At 40.3% G+C, this 24,168-nt stretch overlaps 2 protein-coding genes across 3 annotated transcripts; one reads left to right on the top strand and one right to left on the bottom strand.

Moving 5' to 3' along the window:
* The first annotated feature begins 741 nt into the window (after positions 1-741).
* On the top strand, positions 742-13,999 carry wdr46 (WD repeat domain 46). Of its 2 annotated transcripts, none has more exons than XM_080294523.1 (14): positions 742-1,394; positions 1,650-1,826; positions 2,262-2,339; positions 2,431-2,543; positions 2,648-2,735; positions 3,203-3,264; positions 3,950-4,054; positions 4,143-4,293; positions 5,758-5,993; positions 7,377-7,530; positions 12,557-12,704; positions 12,939-13,129; positions 13,274-13,387; positions 13,491-13,999. In XM_080294523.1, the coding sequence occupies exons 1-14, from the start codon at positions 1,338-1,340 to the stop codon at positions 13,608-13,610; spliced, it is 1,794 nt and encodes a 597-aa protein (XP_080150649.1). In that variant the 5' UTR covers positions 742-1,337; the 3' UTR covers positions 13,611-13,999. The 2 variants fall into 2 exon arrangements, with proteins under 2 accessions (XP_080150649.1, XP_080150648.1); XM_080294522.1 differs by having other exon boundaries at positions 747-1,394; positions 2,259-2,339.
* Positions 13,490-17,264, bottom strand: b3galt4 (UDP-Gal:betaGlcNAc beta 1,3-galactosyltransferase, polypeptide 4). Its single transcript, XM_080294526.1, has one exon. The coding sequence runs from the start codon at positions 16,533-16,535 to the stop codon at positions 15,420-15,422; it is 1,116 nt and encodes a 371-aa protein (XP_080150652.1). The 5' UTR covers positions 16,536-17,264; the 3' UTR covers positions 13,490-15,419.
* Between the last annotated feature and the right edge of the window lie 6,904 nt (positions 17,265-24,168).

Genomic DNA, 24,168 nt, shown 5'->3' with positions numbered 1-24,168 from the left:
GGATGACGTTACAGTAATATTATCACATGACCACTGAACAAAAAGCAATGTCATGCAATGACAAAGCTTTTTATTTATGACTGTACAGAGGTTTAAGTGAGGGAACAAATATGTTCCCCTTTGAAAGGTAAGCTTTTAAAAGTCAGAAGGAAATCTTGATTTTCAAATCCAACATAGCTGTAGATAAAGAGAATAGGCTTTCTGGCTGGAGTTAATCTACTTTAAAGACACATCAAGGAGAGTAAAAACATTTCTGGGCTTGTGGCCTTTATCAGCATTATTGTTCCAGTTTAGCAGTTATGCTTAACTACTTTCGCAAGTATTAAAAAAATAGCAAAAATCTCCTGCATGCATGTGTTTTATGCTTACATTTTTAATATGGGGACAATAGTTAGAACATCAGTATCGTAGTTACTGTAGTGACAAACGATAAGTCATTTTTTGCAGGTCAGTTTAATGGAACTTATTATTAAAATCACAAACATCAAAATATAATCTTTGAAATGTAAACATAAAACCAGAATTGATGTTCACAGAAGGAACTGAAAAATAAATGAAAAGTTAAAAATTACAACTGCACATTGGGTTTGTTTGAACAAAAAGGAAGTTGCAGATTTTAGCTTGCAAAACACGTTCTAAGACCAAAGATAACACAAACACTATTCAGAGGGGTAAAGTACAAGCAAGATCAACTCTAAAGAAAAGAGTCAGAAGAATATGGTAGGAATGATTAATTAGCATGTTAAAGAGAGAGCCCTGCTATAGGCTGGCAGTAAATTCATGCTGTACCCCACCTTTCAAATTATGTTAGGGGTGAAGGGCTCCACCACCCTGTGACTCTGAGGCATCGAGCTTCTTCTTAAGACTTTTATTTTGTTATCACCATCTTTTATTGTGTTTTTTTTAAATTGATTGTTTCTATTAATTGTTTTTTAATTTCCTGGATATTTTGTTGTGATTATCCCTAGTGTTTTTATTAATTCATTTATTTATGTATTTTGTTACTTAGGAACTTGATGAAGGGAAACTTTTATTCCCTTTTAACCCACTAGGTGGTACCATGAGACAACATTAAAAGGCTAAGATGAATACAAGACTGAAATAAAAGATTTGAAATATGCAGGGAAAGAAAAAAGTAGAATTTTTTTTTATTATCTTAATCCTGTTACAAAGAGAGAGTATCATTAAATGAACTATAAAGATTTCTTTTTTTATGCACATACTGAACCTATGAGCCGATGCAGTAACCCTTTCAGACCGAACGGTGGCGTTCATCATGTACAGATACAGTTTATTGAAGCCGTTAATGCAGAAGAAGAAAAACGTACACAACAGAGATGGCGTCGCCCGGCGAGGCATCGGTGGATGAGACACACGTGGGTAAAAAGAAGAAGGTAAATATAGATAAATAATTTCTAGAAGCATATCGTCGCAGCCGTTTGAAGCTATTGGTGACTGCAGCTGAGGAACGCAGTTTTATAACTAATAAACAGTAAACGTAAGGTAGTTTTTTCTTGCTAGCGTGAAGCGGCTAATGTGAGTAGCCCCACACGGGGGCGAAGACCAGTGTAAAAAGTTTCTGGGCTTAAATAACGAAATACGTTATAGTCACTTCTTCTAACTTGCCACTGTTCGCTCCTATCTTACAGCTGCCTGCTCGATACTGGCAGGAGCTCCAGGAGGAGGAACGGAAGGATGAAAACAAAGTTAAAAGCGACGGAGAACAGAGCAAAGAGGCTCTGCAGCAGGAGGAGGACAAGACACAGAAGGCAAAGAAGCGAAAACAAGACCAAAGTCCAAGTGATGGAGAGAAAGTCAAGCCAGAGGTAAGAGTACACGAATTACTATTGACAGACAAAAATCACGCCATCATTTCTTGCTCTTGCTTAAACTGTTTTAGTGAGGTCCTGTGTTGCACTAGAATATGTTTAAGATGCAGTTTGGGGTACCCTTATTTGCACTAAACAGCCTATGCATCGCCTTTGTACTGCTATTACACTGCAAAATCTTCCAAATATCCCCCAAAAAGCAGATTATTATGTAAACAAAGGTAGCCAGGCATGCCTAATTTCCCATGATGATTCATGAGTGTTGTACTGAATCTTTTAGCAGTAATATTTAAGTTTGAAGCACCACTTACGACCAGAAGAAGATAGCATTTAATGTTTATCATGATTCAGTCTGCTTTTACATTTTAGTATAGGTAATATAGGACTGTATATTATATATTGTTCTAACTAATGTTCATATTCTTTCAGAAGTCTGATCCATTCCCAGGCCCTGCTCCTATTCCAGAAGACAGATTGCAAAAATTCAAGAGGAAAGATAAACTTAAAAAGGTAAGCATCTGAGTGGCTCTTCTTTAAAATAGTATGCTCTTTTTTTTTCAGCGCTTGTCTTTCATCTGATTTCTCTTTCGTTTTGTAATAGCCTCACCGTAAGCAGCACAAGCTGAGAGATATCATAGCTCGCTCAGAAGACGCTTCAGAAATGGCCCAGAAACAAGCAGCACGGTTTGACCTTCTCCTCCCGGAGGAGGCAGGGTAATGTCCTTTAAATGATGCTCACCTCTTTGTGTTAGATTGTACTCTGTGACAGATATCATGTGATTTAAAAACACATGAGTGATGTTTGTCCCTGATCTCAGGTTTTTAGAAGGAGATGAAGATGAGGACACGTGTATGATCTCACAGGAGGATATTGCGGAGGCTGTGGACATAACATCTGGAGCAAAGGTACTGAGACCTTTTTATCAAATAAATGTTTGTTTGTTTGACAGGTTGTTTGTTTTAACAAATTGTACCTGAAGTGTGCACTGAAGTTGGTTAAGAAAATAATGGAAACTGATACCTGTCATACCATCATACTTATGTAGTTCATCATCAACCATTTTTGCGGGGGAGAAGATGGATTTTAAAAAGGTTTTGTGTGAATGTATAAATAACTTATTAAACAGAAAAATTTGCACAGAAATTTTGAAGAAACACAGATTATGGGCTTTTGTTTGGTTTTGCTGACAAATTCACACACTGGTGATGGCAAGCTACATTATTATTACTATTACTATTTAACACATTTATTTTGCAAGCAAAGGTTTGCTGGTTCAGTTCCAACCGTAGACATAAATTTGCTATGGAGTTGTCACGGGAAGAGATTCTGCAGAGTGAGTGTTGTTCATTTCTTGCTATCTTCTCCTCCTCAGTATTTTAATCTGAAACTGTCTCAGTTTGGACCGTATCGATTGGATTACAGCAAGACTGGACGGTCAGTATCATGCAATATCATGCAGCACATGCTTATCTGTGTGAAGTGTTTTGTCTCTCTCTTGTGGAGAGAAACTGATATTTAGTGATTTAAAAGGCCAATATATCAGCAGATGGTTTAACATTTAACAAATTGCTCCTTCATGTAGTGGTGGGGGTTTTTTGGGTTTGTTTTTTTTTTTTTTGTAAAACACTGATTTATGTCAAGTCCACCTAAGTTGTCGATGGGCTTGGCAGGACGACTCACCGTTTCTAGAGGAAATGCTAAGTATCCTTTATAACCTTTGTAATCTTCTAAGCAGATATGAAACGTACATATTTATTTCCAACTCTGTCTTCCTGACAAAAGTAGATTTCGACATTAGGCCTTCATTATTTCTAGCTTCTTTGCTAAGTGGCACACTCACCAGTTAGTACAAGCAAAGGAAATAAACTTTTCCTTTCTTTAAGCTTTTCTGAGATTCTCTGTGCTTGAAAAAAAAACCTGTTACTAAAGGCTGAGAGTGCAAATCAACAATGTTGGAAATTAAAACAAAGACATGGAAAGAAATTAAACCACAGCTGAGGTGAACCTGCAGAACTGAATGATCATTTCCTGTTTTTACAGTAAATAGATTTATTTAGATATAAATAGAGAGACTTCATAAGTTTAGGTTTTGCAAATATTTATGTTCTCTTCACTTCAGTCACCTGCTGCTTGGTGGGAGGAGAGGCCATGTTGCTTGTATAGACTGGGCGTCGAAACAGCTGATGTGTGAGATAAATGTGATGGAGTCTGTCAATGATGTGAAGTAAGTCATCCGCCTTCATGAAACATAAAGCAGAAATAAAACTTTGATCATCTTCTCCAGACTAAAACAAATTTCTGCCTTTGTTTAGGTGGCTTCATACCGAGGCTATGTATGCAGTGGCTCAGAAGAAGTGGCTTTATATCTACGACTCTAACGGAATAGAGCTTCACTGCATCCGAAAATTCAATGACGTCCTTCGGATGCAGTTCCTCCCCTATCACTTTTTGCTTGCCACAGCGGTGAGTTCACAGTAATCTTTTTTTCTTTCAATTTCTTGCATTTTCATTTCCACAATAATTAAAAAATTATATAATACAGTGGTCCCTCGTTTATCGCGGGAGTTATGTTCTAAAAATAACCCACGATAGGTGAAATCCGCAAAGTAGCCAGCTTTATTCTTTTACAATTATTATTGATGTTTTAAGGCTGGAAAACCCCTCACTACGCACTTTATACACTTTTCTCAGACAGGCATGAACATTCTCACACTTTTCTCTCTTGTTTAAACACTCTCAAAGTTCAAACCTTCGTAGAAAAATAAGTCCAGTGTTATAGAAGGAAACCAAAGATCAAACCCTGTTTTCAGGACCAGAACATGGGAATAGAGCAGCTGCGAGAGAATTCAACATTAATGAATCAATGGTATGGAAATAGAGGAAGCAAAAAGAATGAGTTGAGTAACGTTTGACTTATCTGACTGTTTTGTTTCGCTTAATGCGCCTTATAATCCGGTGTGCTTTATAATCTGAAAAATATGGTTCTACCCTCCTTTAGCATGTCTAGAAGTCCAACTTTTTGTGCGATGGTTAGCATCTTCCTCTGCCTTCTGGGTGCTACCCCAGGTGCCTTTGACGGTGCAAAACATTTCATCGACATTGTTGTGTTTGTTGGTGAGAAAAACTTACAATCATACAGTGCAGCACTTTAGAGTCACACTGCTAGCAATGGAAGATTCATGTAAATTTGAGAAGCTATTCTGTACTGTACAGGAGACACAGCACGAGATTGATTTACGATGGTCTGCAGCCAAGCAGGATGCAGAACACAATGTGCTGTTAAAAAAAAAAAAAGCATGCAAAATTACACCCAAAAACATCTGCGAAACAGAGAGGCCGCGAAAGGTGAACCACGTTATGGCGAGGGACCACTGTATTTTCTTTTTATTAAGCTTTAATTTTCTCAGGTCATAGTCTTGCTGTTATTAAAGTTACTTTTTTTGCTTTTGTCAGCTGATTAATTTTTTCTGGCTTCTGGCAGTCTGTGTAACTCTAGATAAAAATAAAAGCTTTTAAAAAGCTAAATCGTGGTAAGACGATAGCCAAGTTTCAGATTGAACTTTGGTAAATGCGTACAGACTGTTTTCCTGCATACAAACAAATGTCATTTCCTAGTCAGGTTGGCCAGATTACGAAGGGAAACCAGTAATCTGCCAGTACAAAAAGCCCCCAAACCTTTTCTTATAAGAGTAAGCTGAGTAAGAGAGTAGGGCTGAAACATTGTTGCAATAATGACAACGTGTTGTACAATACAGAGGAGTAAAGATAACAGTTTTGAATGTGTTACTGTGACAGTTTAGATGTTACCATGATAAATATACACGAGTCAAAATTTTTTGTTTAATATTTATTGTTGACAATAAATTTATAAGCAAAATTAGATGCCCTGACTATCTGTAATACGTTTTTTTTTTCTGTCTTCTTTAGAGTGCTACCAGTTTCCTGCAGTATTTGGATGTGTCAGTGGGAAAGGAAGTGGCAGCTATCTGCACCAAGACTGGCCGACTTGACGTGATGTGTCAGAACCCTCATAATGCCATCATCCACCTAGGTCATGCCAATGGCACGGTCACCCTATGGTCACCAAACCAGAAAGAAGCCTTGGTGAAGATGCTTTGTCACCAAGGGGGCGTGCGCTCTGTCGCTGTGGATAAGACGGGCACGTAAGTCACATGAGAAGAGGAAATGTTTTGTAATGTCTGTAAAAGATACCTGGATGTTGTTTCACAATAGTCCTAGGCACTAAAAGTGACTTGCTAATACCAGGTTGGACCCCTTGTTGCCTCCAGAACAGCCTTAGCTTTTCCTGACATTAATGCAACAAGATGTTGGAAACATTCCTCAGAGATTTTTGTCCGTATTGACATGATAGCATTACACAGTTGCTGCACATACACGATGTGAATCTTCCGATACCACGTTAGATAGAAATCTGGTGGTTGTCGAGTTTAATTTGAATACAGCGAACAAAATGTCATGTTCACGAAACCAGTTTGAGATGATTCATGCTTTGTGACATGGCCGAATCCTGCTGAAAGCAGCCATCAGAAGAGGGGATTTCATTGTTAGCAGCAATTCCTGGGTAGGATGTGACATTTAAATAATGCTCAGCTGGTACTAAGGTAGGATGGATCCATGCTGTCATGATGTTTTCGCCAAATTCTGGACTTGGTGTCTGAATATTGCAGAAAAAATCAAGACTCATTAGATCAGGCAGGGTTTTCCAATCTTCCACTGCCTGATTTTGGCGAGCACTTGTAAATTGTAGCCTCAGTTTCCTGTTCTTAGCGGCCAGCAGTGACACACAGCAAAGCCTGTCTGCTTCAGTGTTCGGCATGCTCTTCTGCTTACTTTCATTGTAACCAGTGGTTATTACAGTTGTTATTGGCTTTCTGTCAACTTGAAGCAGTCTGTCTGTTTTCTCTGGCATTTCCTCTGAGATCTGCCACTCACTGGGGCTCTTCTTTTTTTTGAATCATTCTCTGTAAATCCTAGAGATGGATCTACTGAGATCTGCTGGGAACATCTCAGTGGATGAGCATTTTCTGAAACAACCACGCCACATTCAAAGTCACATTAATCACATTAGGTGGCCACTGAGTATATATTTTACTTTATCTTATAGGAACTTAGTTTTTGTTGTTGTTGTTGTTTTTGTGTACACTTAACAAATGAATCCTAGTTCGGATCTTTGAATCCCAAGTCAAGGGTTTGGTGGGATGATGTTGTTGATGTTCCTGACAACTCCTCTAGCCTCATTTAGTCACATGCTAACAAAAACCTTCTCTTTGAGATGTAAAAGCTTCAGCAATCACATGGGAGATGTTTATGCACATCTGGTATGTCTAAATTTTGTGTTAAATCAAAAAATCCTTGACTTAAAAACAGGAAAACCCATGCAAAATATTTTTTGATTTATAGGGTACATTATTGCAGCGGTCAATGATTTTGCACTCAGTTTTTTGGTGAGCAGTTAATTGCATTTTTCTCTTGGTCCACCAGAAAGTAGTCTTTTCATTTATTTTTTTTCCTCTTTTTTTTGACAGATACATGGTGACGTCTGGCATGGATAAGAAGCTGAAGGTGTATGACGTTAGAACCTTCAAGCCCCTAAAGTCATACTTCCTTCCTGCTGGAGCTGCCTGTTTGTCACTGAGCCAGAGGGGACTGCTATCTGCAGCCACGGGGGATGTTGTTCAGGTTATCAGAGCCACACTTTGCACATTTATAATAAAAAAACATTACATGCTGCAAATGTGTCCATCAACACATGCATTTCTGTTTGAGCAGCAAAGAGACAGGGGTTTTCACAAACCGATGAAACCTGCTCCTATCTCATGCAGTACTCCAAAATCCCAACTGCACATCACTGAAGTAGATAACATGTGTCTGTTGAAGGCTGATCGGTTGATACATTGGCTGGAATAGGGGAGGGGGGACCAATGGAGTTCACCAGTAATGGGAGAAGCACACAAAAAAATCTAATATAAATAAATATAGTGTGAAAAGTGGCTGCAGAGAGGACTGTTAATTATTTTTTACAATCAGTTTGGCTTCTGCTCTTGGTTTATTATCACTTTGTTCTTCTCTAGAGCTGACTGACAGTCCAACATGAGCAAGTTTAACAGACTGGTTATACATATTTTATACATTACTTTAAATTCAATTCAAATCAAATTCAAATTTTATTTGTCACACACACACAACCATACACAGTATGACATGGGGGTGAAATGCTTGTAGCTGTACAATGCCCGACCATTAAATGACAGAAAAAAAGTTTTACAATATTTACAGGTTACTACAAAATTTACAAATTAACTTAGGAATTTAAAGTAAAGAATGTGCAAATAGCAGAAGAGATTATAAAGATTATAAATTATAGGAAATTTGTGGTGGTGCGTGTGGTGATGTGATGTGTGTGAGAGTCCAGTCTTATAGTGACGTGTGTGGGAGAGTCCAGTCCTACACCTGGTTCAGGGCCCGAATAGCCTGGGGGAAGAAGCTCCTCCTCATTCTCTCTGTTTTGGCCTTAAGGGAGCGGAAGCGCTTCCCAGACCTCAACAGTGAGAAGAGTCCATTGTTGGGATGGGAGAGGTCCATCATAATCTTCCTAGCTTTGGACTTACACCGCTTGGTGTAGATGGACAGCAGGTCAGGGAGCTCTGATTGAATAATGCGTTTGGCTGAGCGCACCGCTCTTTGCAGATCTCGTCTGTCTTGCTTGGTGCTGTTCCCAAACCAGGTGCAGATGTTTGCCGTCAGGACGCTCTCGATGGTGCAGGAGTAGAAGTTCTTGAGCACCTTCAGTGGCAGATGGAAGTCTCTAAGTCTTCTGAGGAAGAAGAGACGCTGACGGGCTTTCTTAACCAGGGTGTTGATGTGGCAGGACCATGACAGGTCCTGAGTGATGTGGACACCCAGGTATCGGAAACTGTCCACTCTCTCCACTGGCGTGCCACTGATGATGAGGGGTTTGTAATTCCTCGCCTGCTTTGTAGTGAAGTCCACGATCAGCTCCTTAGTCTTGCTGATGTTTAGGAGGTTATTCTCCTGGCACCAGGTCTCCAGGTTCCTAATCTCCTCCAGGTAGGCCGTCTCGATGTTGTCGGAGATCAGACCCACAACAGCAGTGTCGTCAGCAAACTTGACAATGGAGGTGGTGTCTGATGTGGCTACAAAGTCATAAGTGTACAGTGAGTACAACAGGGGGCTTAAAACACAGCCCTGAGGCACTCCAGTGCTGAGTGAGATGGAGGGGGAGACTTGTTTTCCCACCCTCACTGATTGGGGTCTGTCTGTGAGGAAGTTGAGGATCCACTGACACAGTGATGAGCTGAGTCCTAGATCCGTCAACTTGGTGAAAAGCTTAGAGGGAATTATGCTTCCATCGATGATCAACATTCCAGGCGGGCTGAGTCCTCAAGCATAAACAAAATAGTAATCTTTTACAAGGGGTGCTTTTATAGGGTGAACGGCTAACATAGAGAAACACAATGCTTACATTTTCACCAACGATATATTTAGTATCAACAGAGTACCCGGAAAGAAGTCACACAGACAAATGGAGAAGATGCAAATTCCACACTCTTTGACCCCATAAGGCAAAGGATTTTCTCATTTTTTCAAAAATAGAAGGTAAAGATTAAGAGATTTATTTTTATTGATTTATTATTATTATTATTAGCAGTGGTTTGCTGTGGGTAAACACTGGTTGAAGGTTGAAGTTGGTGTTTCAGAAAATCAAATCTAATGTTGCATTAGGGTACAGGAAGTGGCTGATATTAAAATAGTACATAAACTCGCACGTAAATGCTAGAAAAGAGGTGTTTGATGGCTATGAGAATAGGTTGTCCCAGGGTAACTGCAGAGGCAGTTCTGATGCACACTCAAGTCATTTTGTTTTATAAGTAGAACTGAAATATGACAAAACCTGCTCTGTCCAGAACATTAGAGCATCAAGGGTGACTCCTAGTAGGCTTTCAGGGGGTAAAGAGTCCTACCTATTAGCTTTTCTTTATTGTCCTTTATTTTACTTTCTTTATTTTCCATCATGCTGTTACATAATTAAAATCAAAATCCAATTTATGATCAAATAAAAGAACCATAGAAAAAGAATAAAATAACATAAATTATTGATGCATGTATCAATGTGATGGGATGTGAGCAGGGATTATACTTTCCACGTCTGCGAGTTCAATTGGGTGCCAGTATTTTAAGTTTCATCATCAAGTGATTAGTCTGGGTGCCTGTCTGTTTTGTGGAACTGCGCAGACTTGTCCACAGAGATTTGATAAATTACAATCCACCAACTACGCATCTTCCCACACGGTGGGCTTCCTTGAGCAGAGCCCCTGAATGTCTTCGCCGAGTTGGAGCTTGGCATGCTGTTGTTCGCTCTCTCGTTCCAACACAGCTGTAGGATGGAAGGGCAGAGCACGTCGTACACCCTTGTTGTCTTCCTCAGCGTCTAACGCAGAGATCTTTCTTAACTTTTGTGGTTATTGCTGTGGTTCTGGAATCTTCTCATGATGACTAGCAGGACCCCAAACAGCACGACCCTTGACCTCAACCGCTGCCTAAGCCATTAGCTGTCACCTGCCAACTGATACACTAAGACATTTATTTAATATCATTTTTATCTCTGCGTTAACACCTTCCCTCTCTGATTATTCTATACATTTTTTGACACATCTTTCATCATTATTCTACACACAGAGAAACGCTCTGGTTGAATACCTAAGCAGTCTCTGAAGATGGGCCACCACCCTGATTCCTTTTATACCTTGACCAAACTCACAAACAAAGGAAAATCCACAACTCTTACATGTTGGCCCATGTCACGGGGGGCTATAACTTCAGCCCCATCCTTAAAACCTTAAAAAAAGAGAGAATTATGACTCTGTGTTTCACTCAGCTGTTACCTCCCTTGAGCAGGGTACCTGGTTGTCCTCAACTCCACAATAGGCCCTCTGCGAGGGTGCAATAGATATGAAGCCCACTTGTGATAACATTCTACATGCATACAACTGGTGACAGGAGTGATCTTGCTATTACTAACATCTGCAGTACATACATCTGCAGAATTCTGCATGTAGAGATTTGTTGGGTGTTTATCCAAGTATTTATATCTCTGATGTCTGAGTGAAACCACACTTTACTAGTAAACAGTGCATCAGTCAGGATAACTCACAGCAACAAGGTCCTGGATTCAAATCCACCATCAGGCTGGGGCCTCTCTGTGTAGAGCTTGCATGTTCTCCCTGTGTCTGCGTCGGTTCCCTCAGAGCACTCGGGCTTCCCCTCACAGGAGTTGGGTAATTGGTGAATCTAAGCTGCCCATAGGTGTCAATGTGAGTTTTAATGGTTGTCTTGCTTTCTGAGTTGGCCTTGCAACACATTCTCAACCTGTACAGGGTATTCCTCGCATCTTGCTCTATCGCACCTGAGCAGGCGCCTGTTGCCTAGGTGACCCCCTGATGTATTTACTAGCAGGTCATATATCAATTAACAGTGTTCGTTACTATTGTAAAAATAATAATAACACTTATATCACCTACAGTAATAGTTGTTGTCTTCATCATCATCATATAAATATGGATATTTATATGGAGATGAGTCATAATGATAAAGAGAAGGAAAAAAATAAATAAGAGGTTGGGAAGGTATATTGGAAGAAACTGCGAAAACGATTGTGTCCACCCTGGGCCACTGGCAGTGGAGCAATACAAAAGAAACGCGACTCAACCGCAGGCAGTGCAATGGAGCTAGACCAGCTGGTCAGCAAGCTGTTCTGAACTGTGTATAATAATAATAATAATACTAGCGATTTCCCTCAGGTTCGATGGTTGCCATGGTTACCATGGTTGCCATGGTTGGCAGCACTTAGATGTTTGGACCAGTCATACAGCACTAATTCAACACCAGACCCCATCTGAGGAAGCCAAAACTGTGTACAACACACACCAAACGAGCTCCCAGACCTTGAGGACTTGTACCTCCAATTTTAACCTGACAACAGTTTTTGGAAGCACTTTATGATAATGTTATACTGTTAAGCATTAGTATGGTGTTAGCAAGTACTTAATTTATTATTTATATAGCATTACTCCTCCTTAGTATGCCATTTTTAAATACAGATTTATCATTTGAACTATGATTTTGATTATTACTAGCAGTAATATATTAGTAGCAGTGATAGCTGTACTTGGTGTAAGAGTAACAGATGGATAAACATATGTATTAACGGAGCAGTAATGATATATAAATGATGAAGTGCTTGCTAATCCCTTACTAATACTTTACTAATGCTTAATAGTTTGACGTTATTATAAAGTGCTACCCAGTTAAAAGCATTGATCTAATAAGATCATATTTTTTCACATATCCCTGTAATCTAAACACTCAGGCTGCTCTAAATGCTCAATGTCAGAAAGGTCTTCTTCACTGAGCAGATATTATTAATATGGCACATGGCTCAAGTTCTGTTTTAGTTAAACTTATTGCAGCCCTTTTCTTTAAACTGCTGCAGTCAGGTGACCCATTTACCAAAATGCAGAAACACCAAGCAAGCCGCAAACCACATGCTTTAACTTTTCAGTATGAATAAGAGGCTATTGAAAAGTTCCATATGGCTTTTAGGAGTTGAACATATCTTGGTGTCTTTACTTTAATAAACAGTAGATATGACGTATTAATGTTGTATGTGGAAATGCTTTATCTGCAGGTGTACAAGGACGTATGTAGCATGCCAGTGACTAAACCGTACATGGCTCATAGACTTCGGGGAACAGTGTGGGGGCTGCACTTCTGTCCCTTTGAGGATGTCCTCGGAGTTGGGCACGGAGATGGTTTCACCAGCATGCTCGTACCAGGTCACTCAATTTTGCATTACATCTGGACATGTACCTTAACTACATTATGTAGGTTAAGGCCAAAGTGAAAATTTTAACAAAAATATAGGTGCACTAATTTGATGATTGATCCTAATGGGTTGTTACAATTACTACATTCACTGAAGTAAATTTATTTTTTTATTTTTTTGTAAATCCTGGCATACATATTACTGTTGACTAAAACTGAATGCAACGCATCATTTACTATCATAGGTGCTGGTGAGCCTAACTTTGATGGTCTGGATGCAAATCCATACCGAAGTGCGAAGCAGAGGCAGGAATGGGAGGTTAAAGCACTGATGGAGAAGATTCAGCCAGATCTTATCAGCCTTGATCCCACTGAGCTGGCACAAGTTGACCAGGCCACCTGGGAACAAAGGCATCAAGACAGGGTTGAAGTTCTGGTCAGTGTCTTAAAGCAACTGTGCATTTACAATTATTTAAGATGTATATCTGTATATTTTGATATAAGATATAGTAGGCTAAATATTATTGCCACCCATCTGAAAGCATGTTTTATCTTTTTTTTTTTTTTTTTTTTGTCTCAGGGATTTGATCCACTTGCTAAAGAAAAGTTTGTCCCCAAGTATAAGAAAAAAGGTCGTAGTTCTGCAGGAGCCATTGAGAGGCGCAAGAAACAAGTAGCTCATGAGGAGCAGAGAGTGAGTAGTCCAAGTTAGGAAATGAAATTTAATCACATCTCACTGACTTTTATGCTGTATTTGCAGGCCATGGCTGATCTCTCTTGACTTGTTTACTCCCCAGGATGTAATCAGAAAAAGCGTGGAGGACAAAATGAAGATGGAAAAAGAAAGGAAGGAGCGAGAGCGGAAGAAGGCGGCGTTATCTACCCAGAAATCAGCTCTGGACAGATTCAAGAAATAGAAAAGAAACATGCTTTGTGCAGCTGAAAGCCCAGTGGCATTCTATGGGAGTGACCTTTGAACTTTGCATAAAGAACACGGTTTTTTTGGTTGTTTTTTTTTTTGCACACATAATTCCACTGCAGGGAGCAAAACACCAACTGCTGAAACTCTGGGAAGAAGGGCTTGCATTGTGACGGGCAACTAATCAATTTTGAGTGGAGCAGCGGAGGAAGCTATATTTGATGTCTGCATCCTGTTTGCATGGGCAGATGTGCTAGCTGGGATTGATTTCACCCAGAAGTTTTAACCTTGTCAGATGGTGTTCTTTCCTCTGAACTTTCTGAGCATATGTCAACTGTGTTATAATTGGGTATAACTAAATTCTAAAAATAAACAACATAATGCCAAGCCTTTGAATTGAGACTATTATTTTGAAATCACGGAACTGTTATTACTGAATCCAAACCAAGCTGGAATATATTTACCATGATTACGTCTTTGGGTGGAGTAAAATTCCTTTTATCAAATTAGAACAGCAGAAATTTGATCATCTGAGGAACGTAAAGGTTTTGGTATTTTAAATATTTTATGTTTTAATTTGTATGTGTGCGTGTGGCTGTTTTTCTAGGATTCACATTTTACGTGTTTTTTTTCTATCGATGCTTATCCTAATTTAAGTATTTCAAACTAACTAAATCATAGCAGCATGACAGACTGTCACAACTGTTTGCTACTTTGCTGTATATTTATAGAGGAGGAACAGTTTTATAGAAATGTTCAATCCTGCTCAAAACAAAACACAGACCTATTTTTCATTACTGAGTAGTTTATTGGTTGCTTTAATCTAATACATATTTTTCCTGAGTACAGTGGATCAGCGTTTCCCTTTAAACACTGTGGGTGAGAATAACAGCCTGAGGTTTTATTGACAAATGGCAGCCTCATTGAAAATGTATGTGATCCAAGCCTGACACAGTTGACCATAAAACTCACAGCATTGCAAAGCTGCCAGTCAGTGTGTAATCTTGCCAAAAGAAAGGAATCTTATAAGTAATAGTTGTCAGATGCATAAATATTCAGCTGTGCATCATATTAGTTTTATTTTCAGTTGTTTAAGAAAATAATTATCATGCATTCGGTTTCAGCTATTTAATGTAATGTGAAGCCTTCATGAACCCCCCCAAAGATCCCTGTATCTAATCGAGGTAATCCCTTCGTATTGTGTGTGAATATTGTGCCCTTGTGGCTGAATAACATCATAAATCCCTCCTTTTTAAAAAACAAAAACAAAAAAAAAACTCTAGTCATTATTGGTGATTCTAAAACTTCATTATTGCTGTGTAATAAGCCTGTGATTTTATATCGGTCCTATTTTTTTGTGAACATGCATTTAAACTATTATACTTGGCCTAGACTACAGGCCTGTGCAGGTGTTGAAAGTAGCAGCCTATAATCATTACTTAGTTATCTAAACAATGTTGTTTTAATGTGCAGTTGCTGCGTGCGTCCTTACTTTAAAGCATCAGCATGCTAAACTTTGCTCTACATCTACAGTTCGTGTCAGTGTAATAATGTGGGAGGCAGCAGACACCCCTATACTACAGCTGATCCTGACAGCCCCCTTTACTACCAGCGGATCTTCCCTTTTCAGCAAAATAAGATACATAAGTACATTGAGGTGTTTAAAAAAATAAAGCTTTCAAATTAAACAAAGTAGCATTTTCGTAGTGCACGTGTAGCTTCACAGCCTAAAGAGCACTTGTGCTGTTCACAGTATTGAAGCGAGGCACAGCCTCCAAATAAGTCCGAGTTTGCTTTCCGTTAACCCTCACAATCCTTGCTCCAATCCCAGAGCTGTGCCCAGCATCGCCCGGACTTTGCAAATCCCCAAAGAAGCACGTACATTCAACCAGGAGCAGGGAGGTGGTGAATGCACATCAGCCCAATAGTGCAGCATGTCTCTGGGTGGGATGTGGTGGATGGACACCATGGCCTGATAGCAGCAGCGTCCGTACGGCATACTTGGTCCACCGGAGAAGAGAGGGCAGTGTGAGGGGAGCACTCCAGCTGCCCGGGCACACAAGCCTACAAACACATCCTCGGGCGGAAGAGGTGTGGATAACGGTGATGCAGAGGCTGCCAGGGAAATTTTGAGCAATGCAGACCGGGACAATACATAGGCTGTGCCACTGCAATAGTCTGGAAAGACAGAAGGAGGGTAGGCTCCTGAGGGTAGGTAGTGCTTGCTGTCCGGGTCCCGGTCGGGAGCCACATGGAGATGCACCCTGCCAAGGTACAAGTCTCCTTGTTCATAGGGGTTACGGCTCTTATTCAGAAAGTGTAGGAGAGAGCTGGGATTGAACAGGACATCATCATCCACTTTGGCCATGAAGTGAGCCTGAGGGCAGAACCTCCGGGTCCAGCCCAGCATGGACAGAGTCTTAAGGGTGAGGTTGGAGTACGTGTCCAAAAAACGCCCCTGAACCAGGTCTCCCTTCTCCCGAGCCTCTTCTATCAGCAGCTTAGCCAGTCCGGGGTCAGACGCCACACCGACCATGAAGAGGGTCATGACCCGCAGACCTCTCACCTCCACCTCCCCTCCCCAAGTGTCCCTGATGGCTTGGCGAGCCCTCTGATTGGCAGGAGCCGAAGTAACCATCATGATGAGGTAAGGCTTGGCACGTTGGCACACAAGTGGGCTAGGCATGAGCAAAAATTCCTCTGGTCTGGTAGGAGGGACGCTTTGCGGTGGGATGATCCCGATGTGCGGCTCTACCACAGTGTTCATTCCCATGGAGGTGACCCATGATTCAATGAAGTCCACGAAAAGCAGAGCCGACAGGGCTGAGCACGCTATCACCGCGCATAGAAAAGGCAGAATCCCAGGCTTGTTACCCCTCTTTCCTGCCCGGGTCTTACATACCCATAATGCGCGTCCGATCATGACCAACCTCTGCTGAAGACCGCTGTGGCCGCCACAATCCCCCCTCTTAATCCTTGGCTGTCCCTCGACTTCACAGCTAGAGGTATCTCCTTGTCATTGCGTCTCTTTTTCTTTTTCTTTTTTTAACCTTCGGGCGTCCCCCTTCGTTCCTCTTTCGGTCTCAGTTACAGTAGGACCAGCAGTAGACTGTGTCAGTGGGAGGATGCGCCAGCTTTTAGTTTTTTTGTTGATGCTGCAGCTTGATTGGATTTTGAGAAAGTAGGGTTTGCAGCTGCGCATATGAAACGGTCGATTCCCCCCGCTACCCCAGCTCTTATGAAGCGTTTTAGATGAGATAAAGGTCGAGCTATGCGCGATAAAGACCCGTTACTCCACCCATGCTTGTTTGTCAGACTTTCCGGGGCAAAGCTGTTTCTGCTTCTTTGCTTTGAAGGTCGGCGGTTTTTAGGTCACAAAGCTACGTATTCCTTTACAGCCAGATGGCCGTACAGGCTCTGAAATGACATCCAAAGACTGTAATTCTGATCCTATTATTTAGAATCAGTCAAAGATGTGAGTCTTGGCTGCAGTCTTTTTTCAATGAAGTGGCAAAACCCCAGCGTGCGATTTACAAACTAGAAAATCCAAAGTAGTGGAAAAATATCTGAAAATGCGCTATTTTCAGATATGTATGAATTTTCCTTTGAATCAGTGTGGAGCGGCGCTGCGCTTTTCTCTTCTGCAGTCGCTCCTGTCATACGGGATGGTGCAGGGTGACACCTGGTGGTGATGCTTGGTTACGTTTCCTTCCTGTCGTTATGTGAGAGTGTATGTGTAAGCAAATTGCCTATCCCACACGCTAAAACTGCGCTTGGGGAAAAACTGAAGCAATCAAGTGGTATTTTATTTAAAGTGTAGTTCTTTTCATTACAGTTAACCACCCAGAAACGTCCTAGGTCTTAAACACCTCTATCATAATTATCATTTATAATGAATAATAAGCTTAAAGTTATCATTTATGAAATGTTAAGTTTAAACTGTTCAATACACTCTGGAGTGTATTGAATAGAGAATCACATGAATAAAAATAAACTCACTGGCACAACCGATACAAGAATTATAAACAAGCTAAAGGAAAGATAAGATGGTTAAAACAACTTAAACAGTAACAGGCTGTCCAATACCCTGCATGTATCACTGGGTAAATCCCAGGGAAATCACCACAATATGAACAGCTGGACATAGCCAATACAGATGTCTACTGGGAGCCATAATCTTCCATATAAGGAAGATACTTCCTGCATGTTTTGCTCAGGCTACATGTCTACAAGAAAGCAGTGTTGGGTTATGGGGTTTTAAGGGAGCAAGCATGCTTAACTTCAGGTGGCAGCAGGGTGACCATAAATATTCACAAGGGCAAAAACTGAAAAAATCCAGAAAGGCAAAAGGGAAATATAAACCAAAAGACCAGAGGGGATGGTATACAGGATGTTAATGACAAAGACTGAGAGGTGTGGGACCAGAAGTGAAAAACAGCAAGTGATAAAAACAGGAAGTATCCGAAAGACAGGCATGCAGAGTAAAATGAAAACTTACAAAGAGCTAAGGGGAATACAGACCATGTCTGCTTTACCTCTGTGCAATAAGGGATTCATAAACCTTGTAACTGCAAAGAGATAAAGCTGATAAGTCATACCGCCAGCTATAGGAAGCTATAGGAAAGAGTGGTTGAAGTTAGGTTAAGGAAAGAGATCACAATCACTGAGCGTCAGTGTGGTTTATGGTAGGAATAAAAGCTAAAATGTGATGTCTGTTTTGAAAGTGTTCATGGAGAAGTACAGCGAAGGCCTTTGTGGACCTGGAGAAAGCTTATGACAGTCTGCAAGATGGGAGAACTGTACTGTATAAGTCAGGAATGGCAGAGAAGTTTGTGTGGGTGGTGCACGGCATGCATGAAAGTAGTAATATAAAGGCACTTTTTTTAAACATAGATGATTTAATTTAGCTAGTTTAGGAGCATTTCACTTTTCTTTTGCGCTCCGAAAGACACAGGGCCTAGAGTACCACAAACAACATGTATCCCTTTAGAAATAAACTTATCTTGTGATACTTCTAAAAGCCACATATTCTTAACTAGCCACAATAACACTGTATCGACCCACCCAATGTTCCTTTAATGCAACAATCCCTATAATTATCTAGTAGCCACACACTGCAACAGTAAGACTTGATGATTAGGGGGTTACAGGTAGGGCCCCAACAGTTTCTCTGCTCCAAGACATCCGCGGTCCTTTCACATGGTAAGCATGTCTGTTATACCCAGCGCATAAATGTCTGTATGTCAGCGCTGATTATTCAAACCCTGTTTAAAATGTGACACACGTGTTGTCCAAAAACATTTCCTCTAAATTTGCAAAGTTACTGATTTAAAAAATATATTTTCGAATTTTTAGTTGCATGTCAAACATATGATAGACTCTTGAGCATATTTATATAGCTAAATCCACAATGGTATAACCACGCTAAATAAAAGATGCCCAAGCACCAATGCACTCTAATGCAAGCCTCTGAACTGTATGTTGATAAGTACATGAAGCGTACCTCCACCTCTATAGCTGAAAACAGTTTGTATCCGCACTCTGAGGGTCTGCTGAATTGTTTTTAATATGGCACTTTTTGACAAACTGCAGATGATGAAATCCTATTTATTGGAAAAACTGTCCTTAAGCTACTGTTGCTCATACTTACTGAGTTCCCTAGCTACTTCTTTACTATGTCAGTAAACTTTTTGAAAAGGAAGGAAGGTGTTGTAGATTTAAAGAAACATCTTAATTGAAGCAAAGGCAAAAAATTATAATGAATTTTATGTGACTGTTCATATTAGCTTATGGGGATAGGTTAATTGGATAATCCAAATTGCCACTAGGTGTGAATGTGTGAATGAATGTGAGTGCGAATGGTTGTCTGTCTCTGTGTGTTGGCCCTGCGACAGACTGGCGACCTGTCCAGGGTGTACCCCGCCTCTCGCCCTATGTCAGCTGGGATAGGCTCCAGCACCCCCCGCGACCCTGAAAAGGAGAAGCGGAAGTGAATGGATGGATGTTCATATTAAATCCAACAACAAGTGAACATCCAAAACCGGCTCCAATCCTTTGTGTTAATGATCTCCCTCCCTCCCTCCCTCCCTCTGTGTGTGTGTGTGTGCGTGTGTGCGTGCGTGTGTGTGTGTGCGCGTGTGTGTGTGTGTGTGTGTGTGTGTGTGTGTGTGCGTGCGCTCACAGATGGAAGGTCACGGCAGGAGCTTTTCTCAAACGCATCTCCAATCATTTTTTTTACAAGAAGTGTAGCTCATACAGTGGCATAAATGTATTCTTTGCGTTACTTTATAAATATGAAACTCTAAAGATTTTGAGTTCATGCACATTGTGAAACAAGAATCTAAATATTTGTAATGTTGACTCATGACTACATGACTTTAATAGACTACTTAAAAACACTAAACTCTAATTTCAGCAGTTTATTTTAAGTTTACAGAATATAACATCTGGTAAGACGATGAATTTTACTTCTCACTGTTTGTGCTATGTGGATCTATTTATCATATATGTTGCTTTGCTCTGTAAACTGTAAAATGTTTCATTGTATTCATGAAATAAACCAGACTTTCACTGTCGGCATCTTTTAGTGTTTTTCTGCTTTTGTTCACTCCAAGTTAACAAAGCCCACAGACTTCCAGAGTTAACTCGCTAACAGCGTGGAGCAGTCTCAGTGTATTTAGCTGCTTTTTCCTTAAACACAATCAACTGAGAGAAATGGCTGTAGTCATCCACTTGGGTCATTGTGAATGTTGAAGGAGATTTGTTCCATAGACACTGTATACTAGTGTTTCCTACACTTAATCCAACACTACTATGTTCTGTTTAAACCCAGATTCCTTTTATAGAATGCAGTGAAATTTGTTAAACTGTTGCTTAATGGGACAGAAGTACAAGTCACTCTTTTACTAACACATTGTAGATAAGTTTATTGCTGGACAACACAGCTAACAGCCTCACACACTCTTTAGATTTTTGAAGTATTGTGTGTAACGGTTTTAGTCTATCAAACCTTACCCTTTTCTCCCCAGTATTACAACAGTATGACTCCCAAAGTACGGCTCAGTATACGAACAAGGACTCTAAAGTCAGAACAGAAAGATACAGTTGGAAGATGAATGATTGCATTTTTTATGATGCGTAGCAAACTACACCCTCTTCTTCTTCTCTTTGTTGTTGCTCCGTGTGTGTGTGTGTGTGTATGCCTTAGATCTCAAATAATACATTACCCATACTTAAAAAAAACTTAAAAAAAACATTTGATTTTCAACATCTGAGATTCTAAGTTTTCTTTTTTTTGAGATTCGTTTTTCTTTACCTCTCAGCTGTTGTGTTCCAAACAAACGATGTTTTCTTCATGACCAAATTGTGTGCTAACTACCTCACACCGCTGTGTCTGGGGTCCAAAAAAAAAAGTTAAAACGATATACCTTGCGGCAGTTGTGCTGAAGAAAATACTGCGTGTCTGATGGGGTGTTTTTATATAGGTGGATTTGGTTTCAGTTGGCCTCTGAGATGCAAATATAAAGAGCAGGTTGTAAAGAAAAAGGTGGAAAAACTATGGAGGTTCGGTTAGTCAGTAGGAGGTGTAATTGCCGGATAAAGGAGCAGTTTGTAAAGAAAAAAGGTGGAAACTATGGAACTACAGTTGGGATGTGTGTGCTGGGAAGCTCTTGATAAGGAAGCTGCTTTTATTGTTTTATGACTTGTTTTGCTGACTGTTGGGTCCCTACCTGTAACTCCCTGTCTAATCATCAAGTCTTACTGTTGCAGTGTGTGTGGCTACTAGATAATTATAGGGATTGTTGCATTAAAGGAACATTGGGGGGTCGATACAGTGTTATTGTGGCAAAAAAGTGCCTTCATATTACTACTCATGAAATAGTGGTGGGGTGTGTGGTAGGGGTGAGAGATGGGTTTAAGATGATGGGATTACATCTGGTATCGGCTTTGAGCCCTGATGGGATCCCAATACCTGGGATGAACCATCCAAACTTACACACAGTGCACAAGAGAGGTGAAGAAGAGCATGCAGACAGGGTGGAGTGGGTGGAGACAAGTGTCAGGGGTCATTTGTAACAGACAAATAGCAGCAACACAGGAGGCAGAGCTAAAGATGCAAAGATGTTCATTGGTAGTGACCAGGAAGGAAATAAGTATTAAGAAATGAACAGCTTATGGGCTATTTCGGAATTTGTGTTCAGGAAACAAATATTGGCAAAGTGTGCTTCTTTTTTCTATTAGCACTTAACACACTGAACACCTTGATTAATTGCATGAGGCTGACCTTTATTCTAAAATGCAGTTAAATACAAATTGTAGCCCCATCCTTGCCTCCATGCGTAAAAAGATAACTAAATTATATTTACAATGAACACTTACTAACATGCATGCAGTATAGAGTTCATCTGAGATAGACAGATTGAGATAACTGCAGAAGACTAATGGGACAGAATATACAAATCTGTTGTGGTGGGCGTGTTTTTTGGCGCAGCGGCAGGGGAGGCCAACACAGTAATCGCCATCAGTAATCACACCTCACCTGCATAAAAGGAATGAACTGGGTCCTGAGGTTGTTCTTGGTGTGTGTGGCTGACAGCTGAAAAGCTGCAGCCGAGTGTAAAAACGAGTATGTGGTCGGGTCTGCTGTGTATCTTCTACATGTGTCATTTCTCAGAAAACACTGATATATAGGCCTATACACTCAATGCCCATTCAGTTAGGTACCTCTGTTCATACCTAATCAGCCAATCACGTGATGCCAACTTAACACACTTAGGCAGGTAGACATGGCAGCACAGTCAGGCTGGCCTGGTGACATTCAAACCGAGCATCAGAATGTGGAAGAAAGCTGATTTAAGGGACTCACACCAAGAAGGTTCTGAGTTTGGCTGGGGCCTTTCTGTGTGGAGTTTATATGTTCTCTCCGTATCTGCGTGGGTTCTCATGGAGTACTCTGGTTTCTGGCAGTCTGTACACGGTGTACCCTGCTTCTCGCCCTATGCCAGCTGAGATGAGGTTCCAGCCCTTCTGCGACCCTGAATTGGATAAGTGTGAGAGAATGGATGGATGATAACTGTGGCATGGCTGCTGATTCCAGACATGCTGGCCTGAGTACTTCATGGACTGCTGATCAGTTTACAGCCATTTCCAGAGTTTAAAGAGAATGAATTTAGCCAATAGGAACTCACATAACTACCTATTACAAGGCCTCCACAGTCACCAGATCAGAGCACCTTTGGGATATGGTGGAATTACACATTCACATCATGGACATGTAGGTTAAAAATCGGTGTGATGCCTTTATTTGAATATGGACCAATATCACTGAGTAATGTTTTCAGCACCTTGTTGAATCTATGCCATGAAGAATTGAGGCACCTCTAAAGGCAAAATTGGGTCCAAGGTACAAGGAAGGTGTAATAAAGTATCTTGTGAGGGTATAGCCCACATATTGCATGTATAACAGAGGTCATTAAAGATATGAATAAGTCTCTTAAATTTGTTAAATGCCAGTTAAAAAAAGAAGTGCGGTGTAACAAAACATGATGGTTTGATACTCTTTATTCACTGTAGGCTGTGTTTAAAGTGGTGTGGAAAAAATTTAAAAAACTTTCATGTGAAGAAATCTTGCCCGATGCCCATAACTTTACATAACTGGGTATGGTATATTTCTGAGAACCATGTTTTTTTTTTTTACCATCATTATTGTTAGAAAAGCAAAGTTGCTTCAAAAGTGAGAATAAAAAAGGAAAATAGAAAGATTATGATAAAAAAAATGTCTCAAATAATAATACAAATTCAGAGGCTTGGTGTAGATTTGAAAAGGAAATGAAAAGCATTTATTTCAGTGGGCAAGTCATATGTTTCACATTTTTTGATGTGTGGCTTCACCTTTTATCATATTTGCACTTTACTTTATTTGTAGCCTTTTCATCTAAAGTGTTATGTAATATGGGCCTTTGTGCTGTTAGTATCTTGGGTATGAAACATGTGCAAACACATGTAATTAGCATTTATAAGCCCAAAACAGAGTTTGTACAGTTTTAATTCTACAATTATACTTTAACACAGTCTGTCTCTTGGGCTTTCTCATAATTTAATTAAGTAATCTTCAAAAATAGTTCTCCAGGGCTCTTGAAGAACATTTAAAAGCTTTGGATTGTGGCTGCTTTTTGTTCTGTTCTCTGTCAAGATTGTCTCACACTACTTCAGTGTTGAGGTCTGGCTATGGGGAGGCCAGTCACTGACTGATAGTGCTCCATTGTGTGTTTTTCCATACAGGTTAATGCACTGGCAGTGTGTTTGGGATTATTGTCATGCTTAAAAATGAAGCTGTTTCTTGTCAGGTGCCTTCCAGATCGTATTGTACGGCTGATGAAAATATGATCGTGCATTTCGATGTTCATAATTCCATCAAGATTGATAAGATCCCCAACACCACTGGCTAAAATACAGCCCCGAGACATTGCAGAGCCTACGCTATTTTTTAAGGATGTACCATAGACACTCACTGTTGTACCTCTCTCCTGACTTCCTCTGTACATATTGACAACAAT

The sequence above is a fragment of the Astatotilapia calliptera genome, chromosome 20 (genome assembly GCF_964374335.1).
Source record: "Astatotilapia calliptera chromosome 20, fAstCal68.1, whole genome shotgun sequence".
Taxonomy (NCBI): domain Eukaryota; kingdom Metazoa; phylum Chordata; class Actinopteri; order Cichliformes; family Cichlidae; genus Astatotilapia; species Astatotilapia calliptera.
This window is presented reverse-complemented; position numbering and strand designations above follow the sequence as displayed.

Bases quoted from the DNA above. Each gene is read 5' to 3' on its own strand.
- wdr46 (XM_080294522.1), top strand. From the start codon at position 1,338: ATGGCGTCGCCCGGCGAGGCATCGGTGGATGAGACACACGTGGGTAAA. The intron at 4,294-5,757 runs GTGAGTTCACAG...TGTCTTCTTTAG, and splicing joins ACTTTTTGCTTGCCACAGCG to AGTGCTACCAGTTTCCTGCA. The intron at 7,531-12,556 runs GTTATCAGAGCC...CTTTATCTGCAG, and splicing joins CCACGGGGGATGTTGTTCAG to GTGTACAAGGACGTATGTAG.
- b3galt4 (XM_080294526.1), bottom strand. From the start codon at position 16,535: ATGATCGGACGCGCATTATGGGTATGTAAGACCCGGGCAGGAAAGAGG.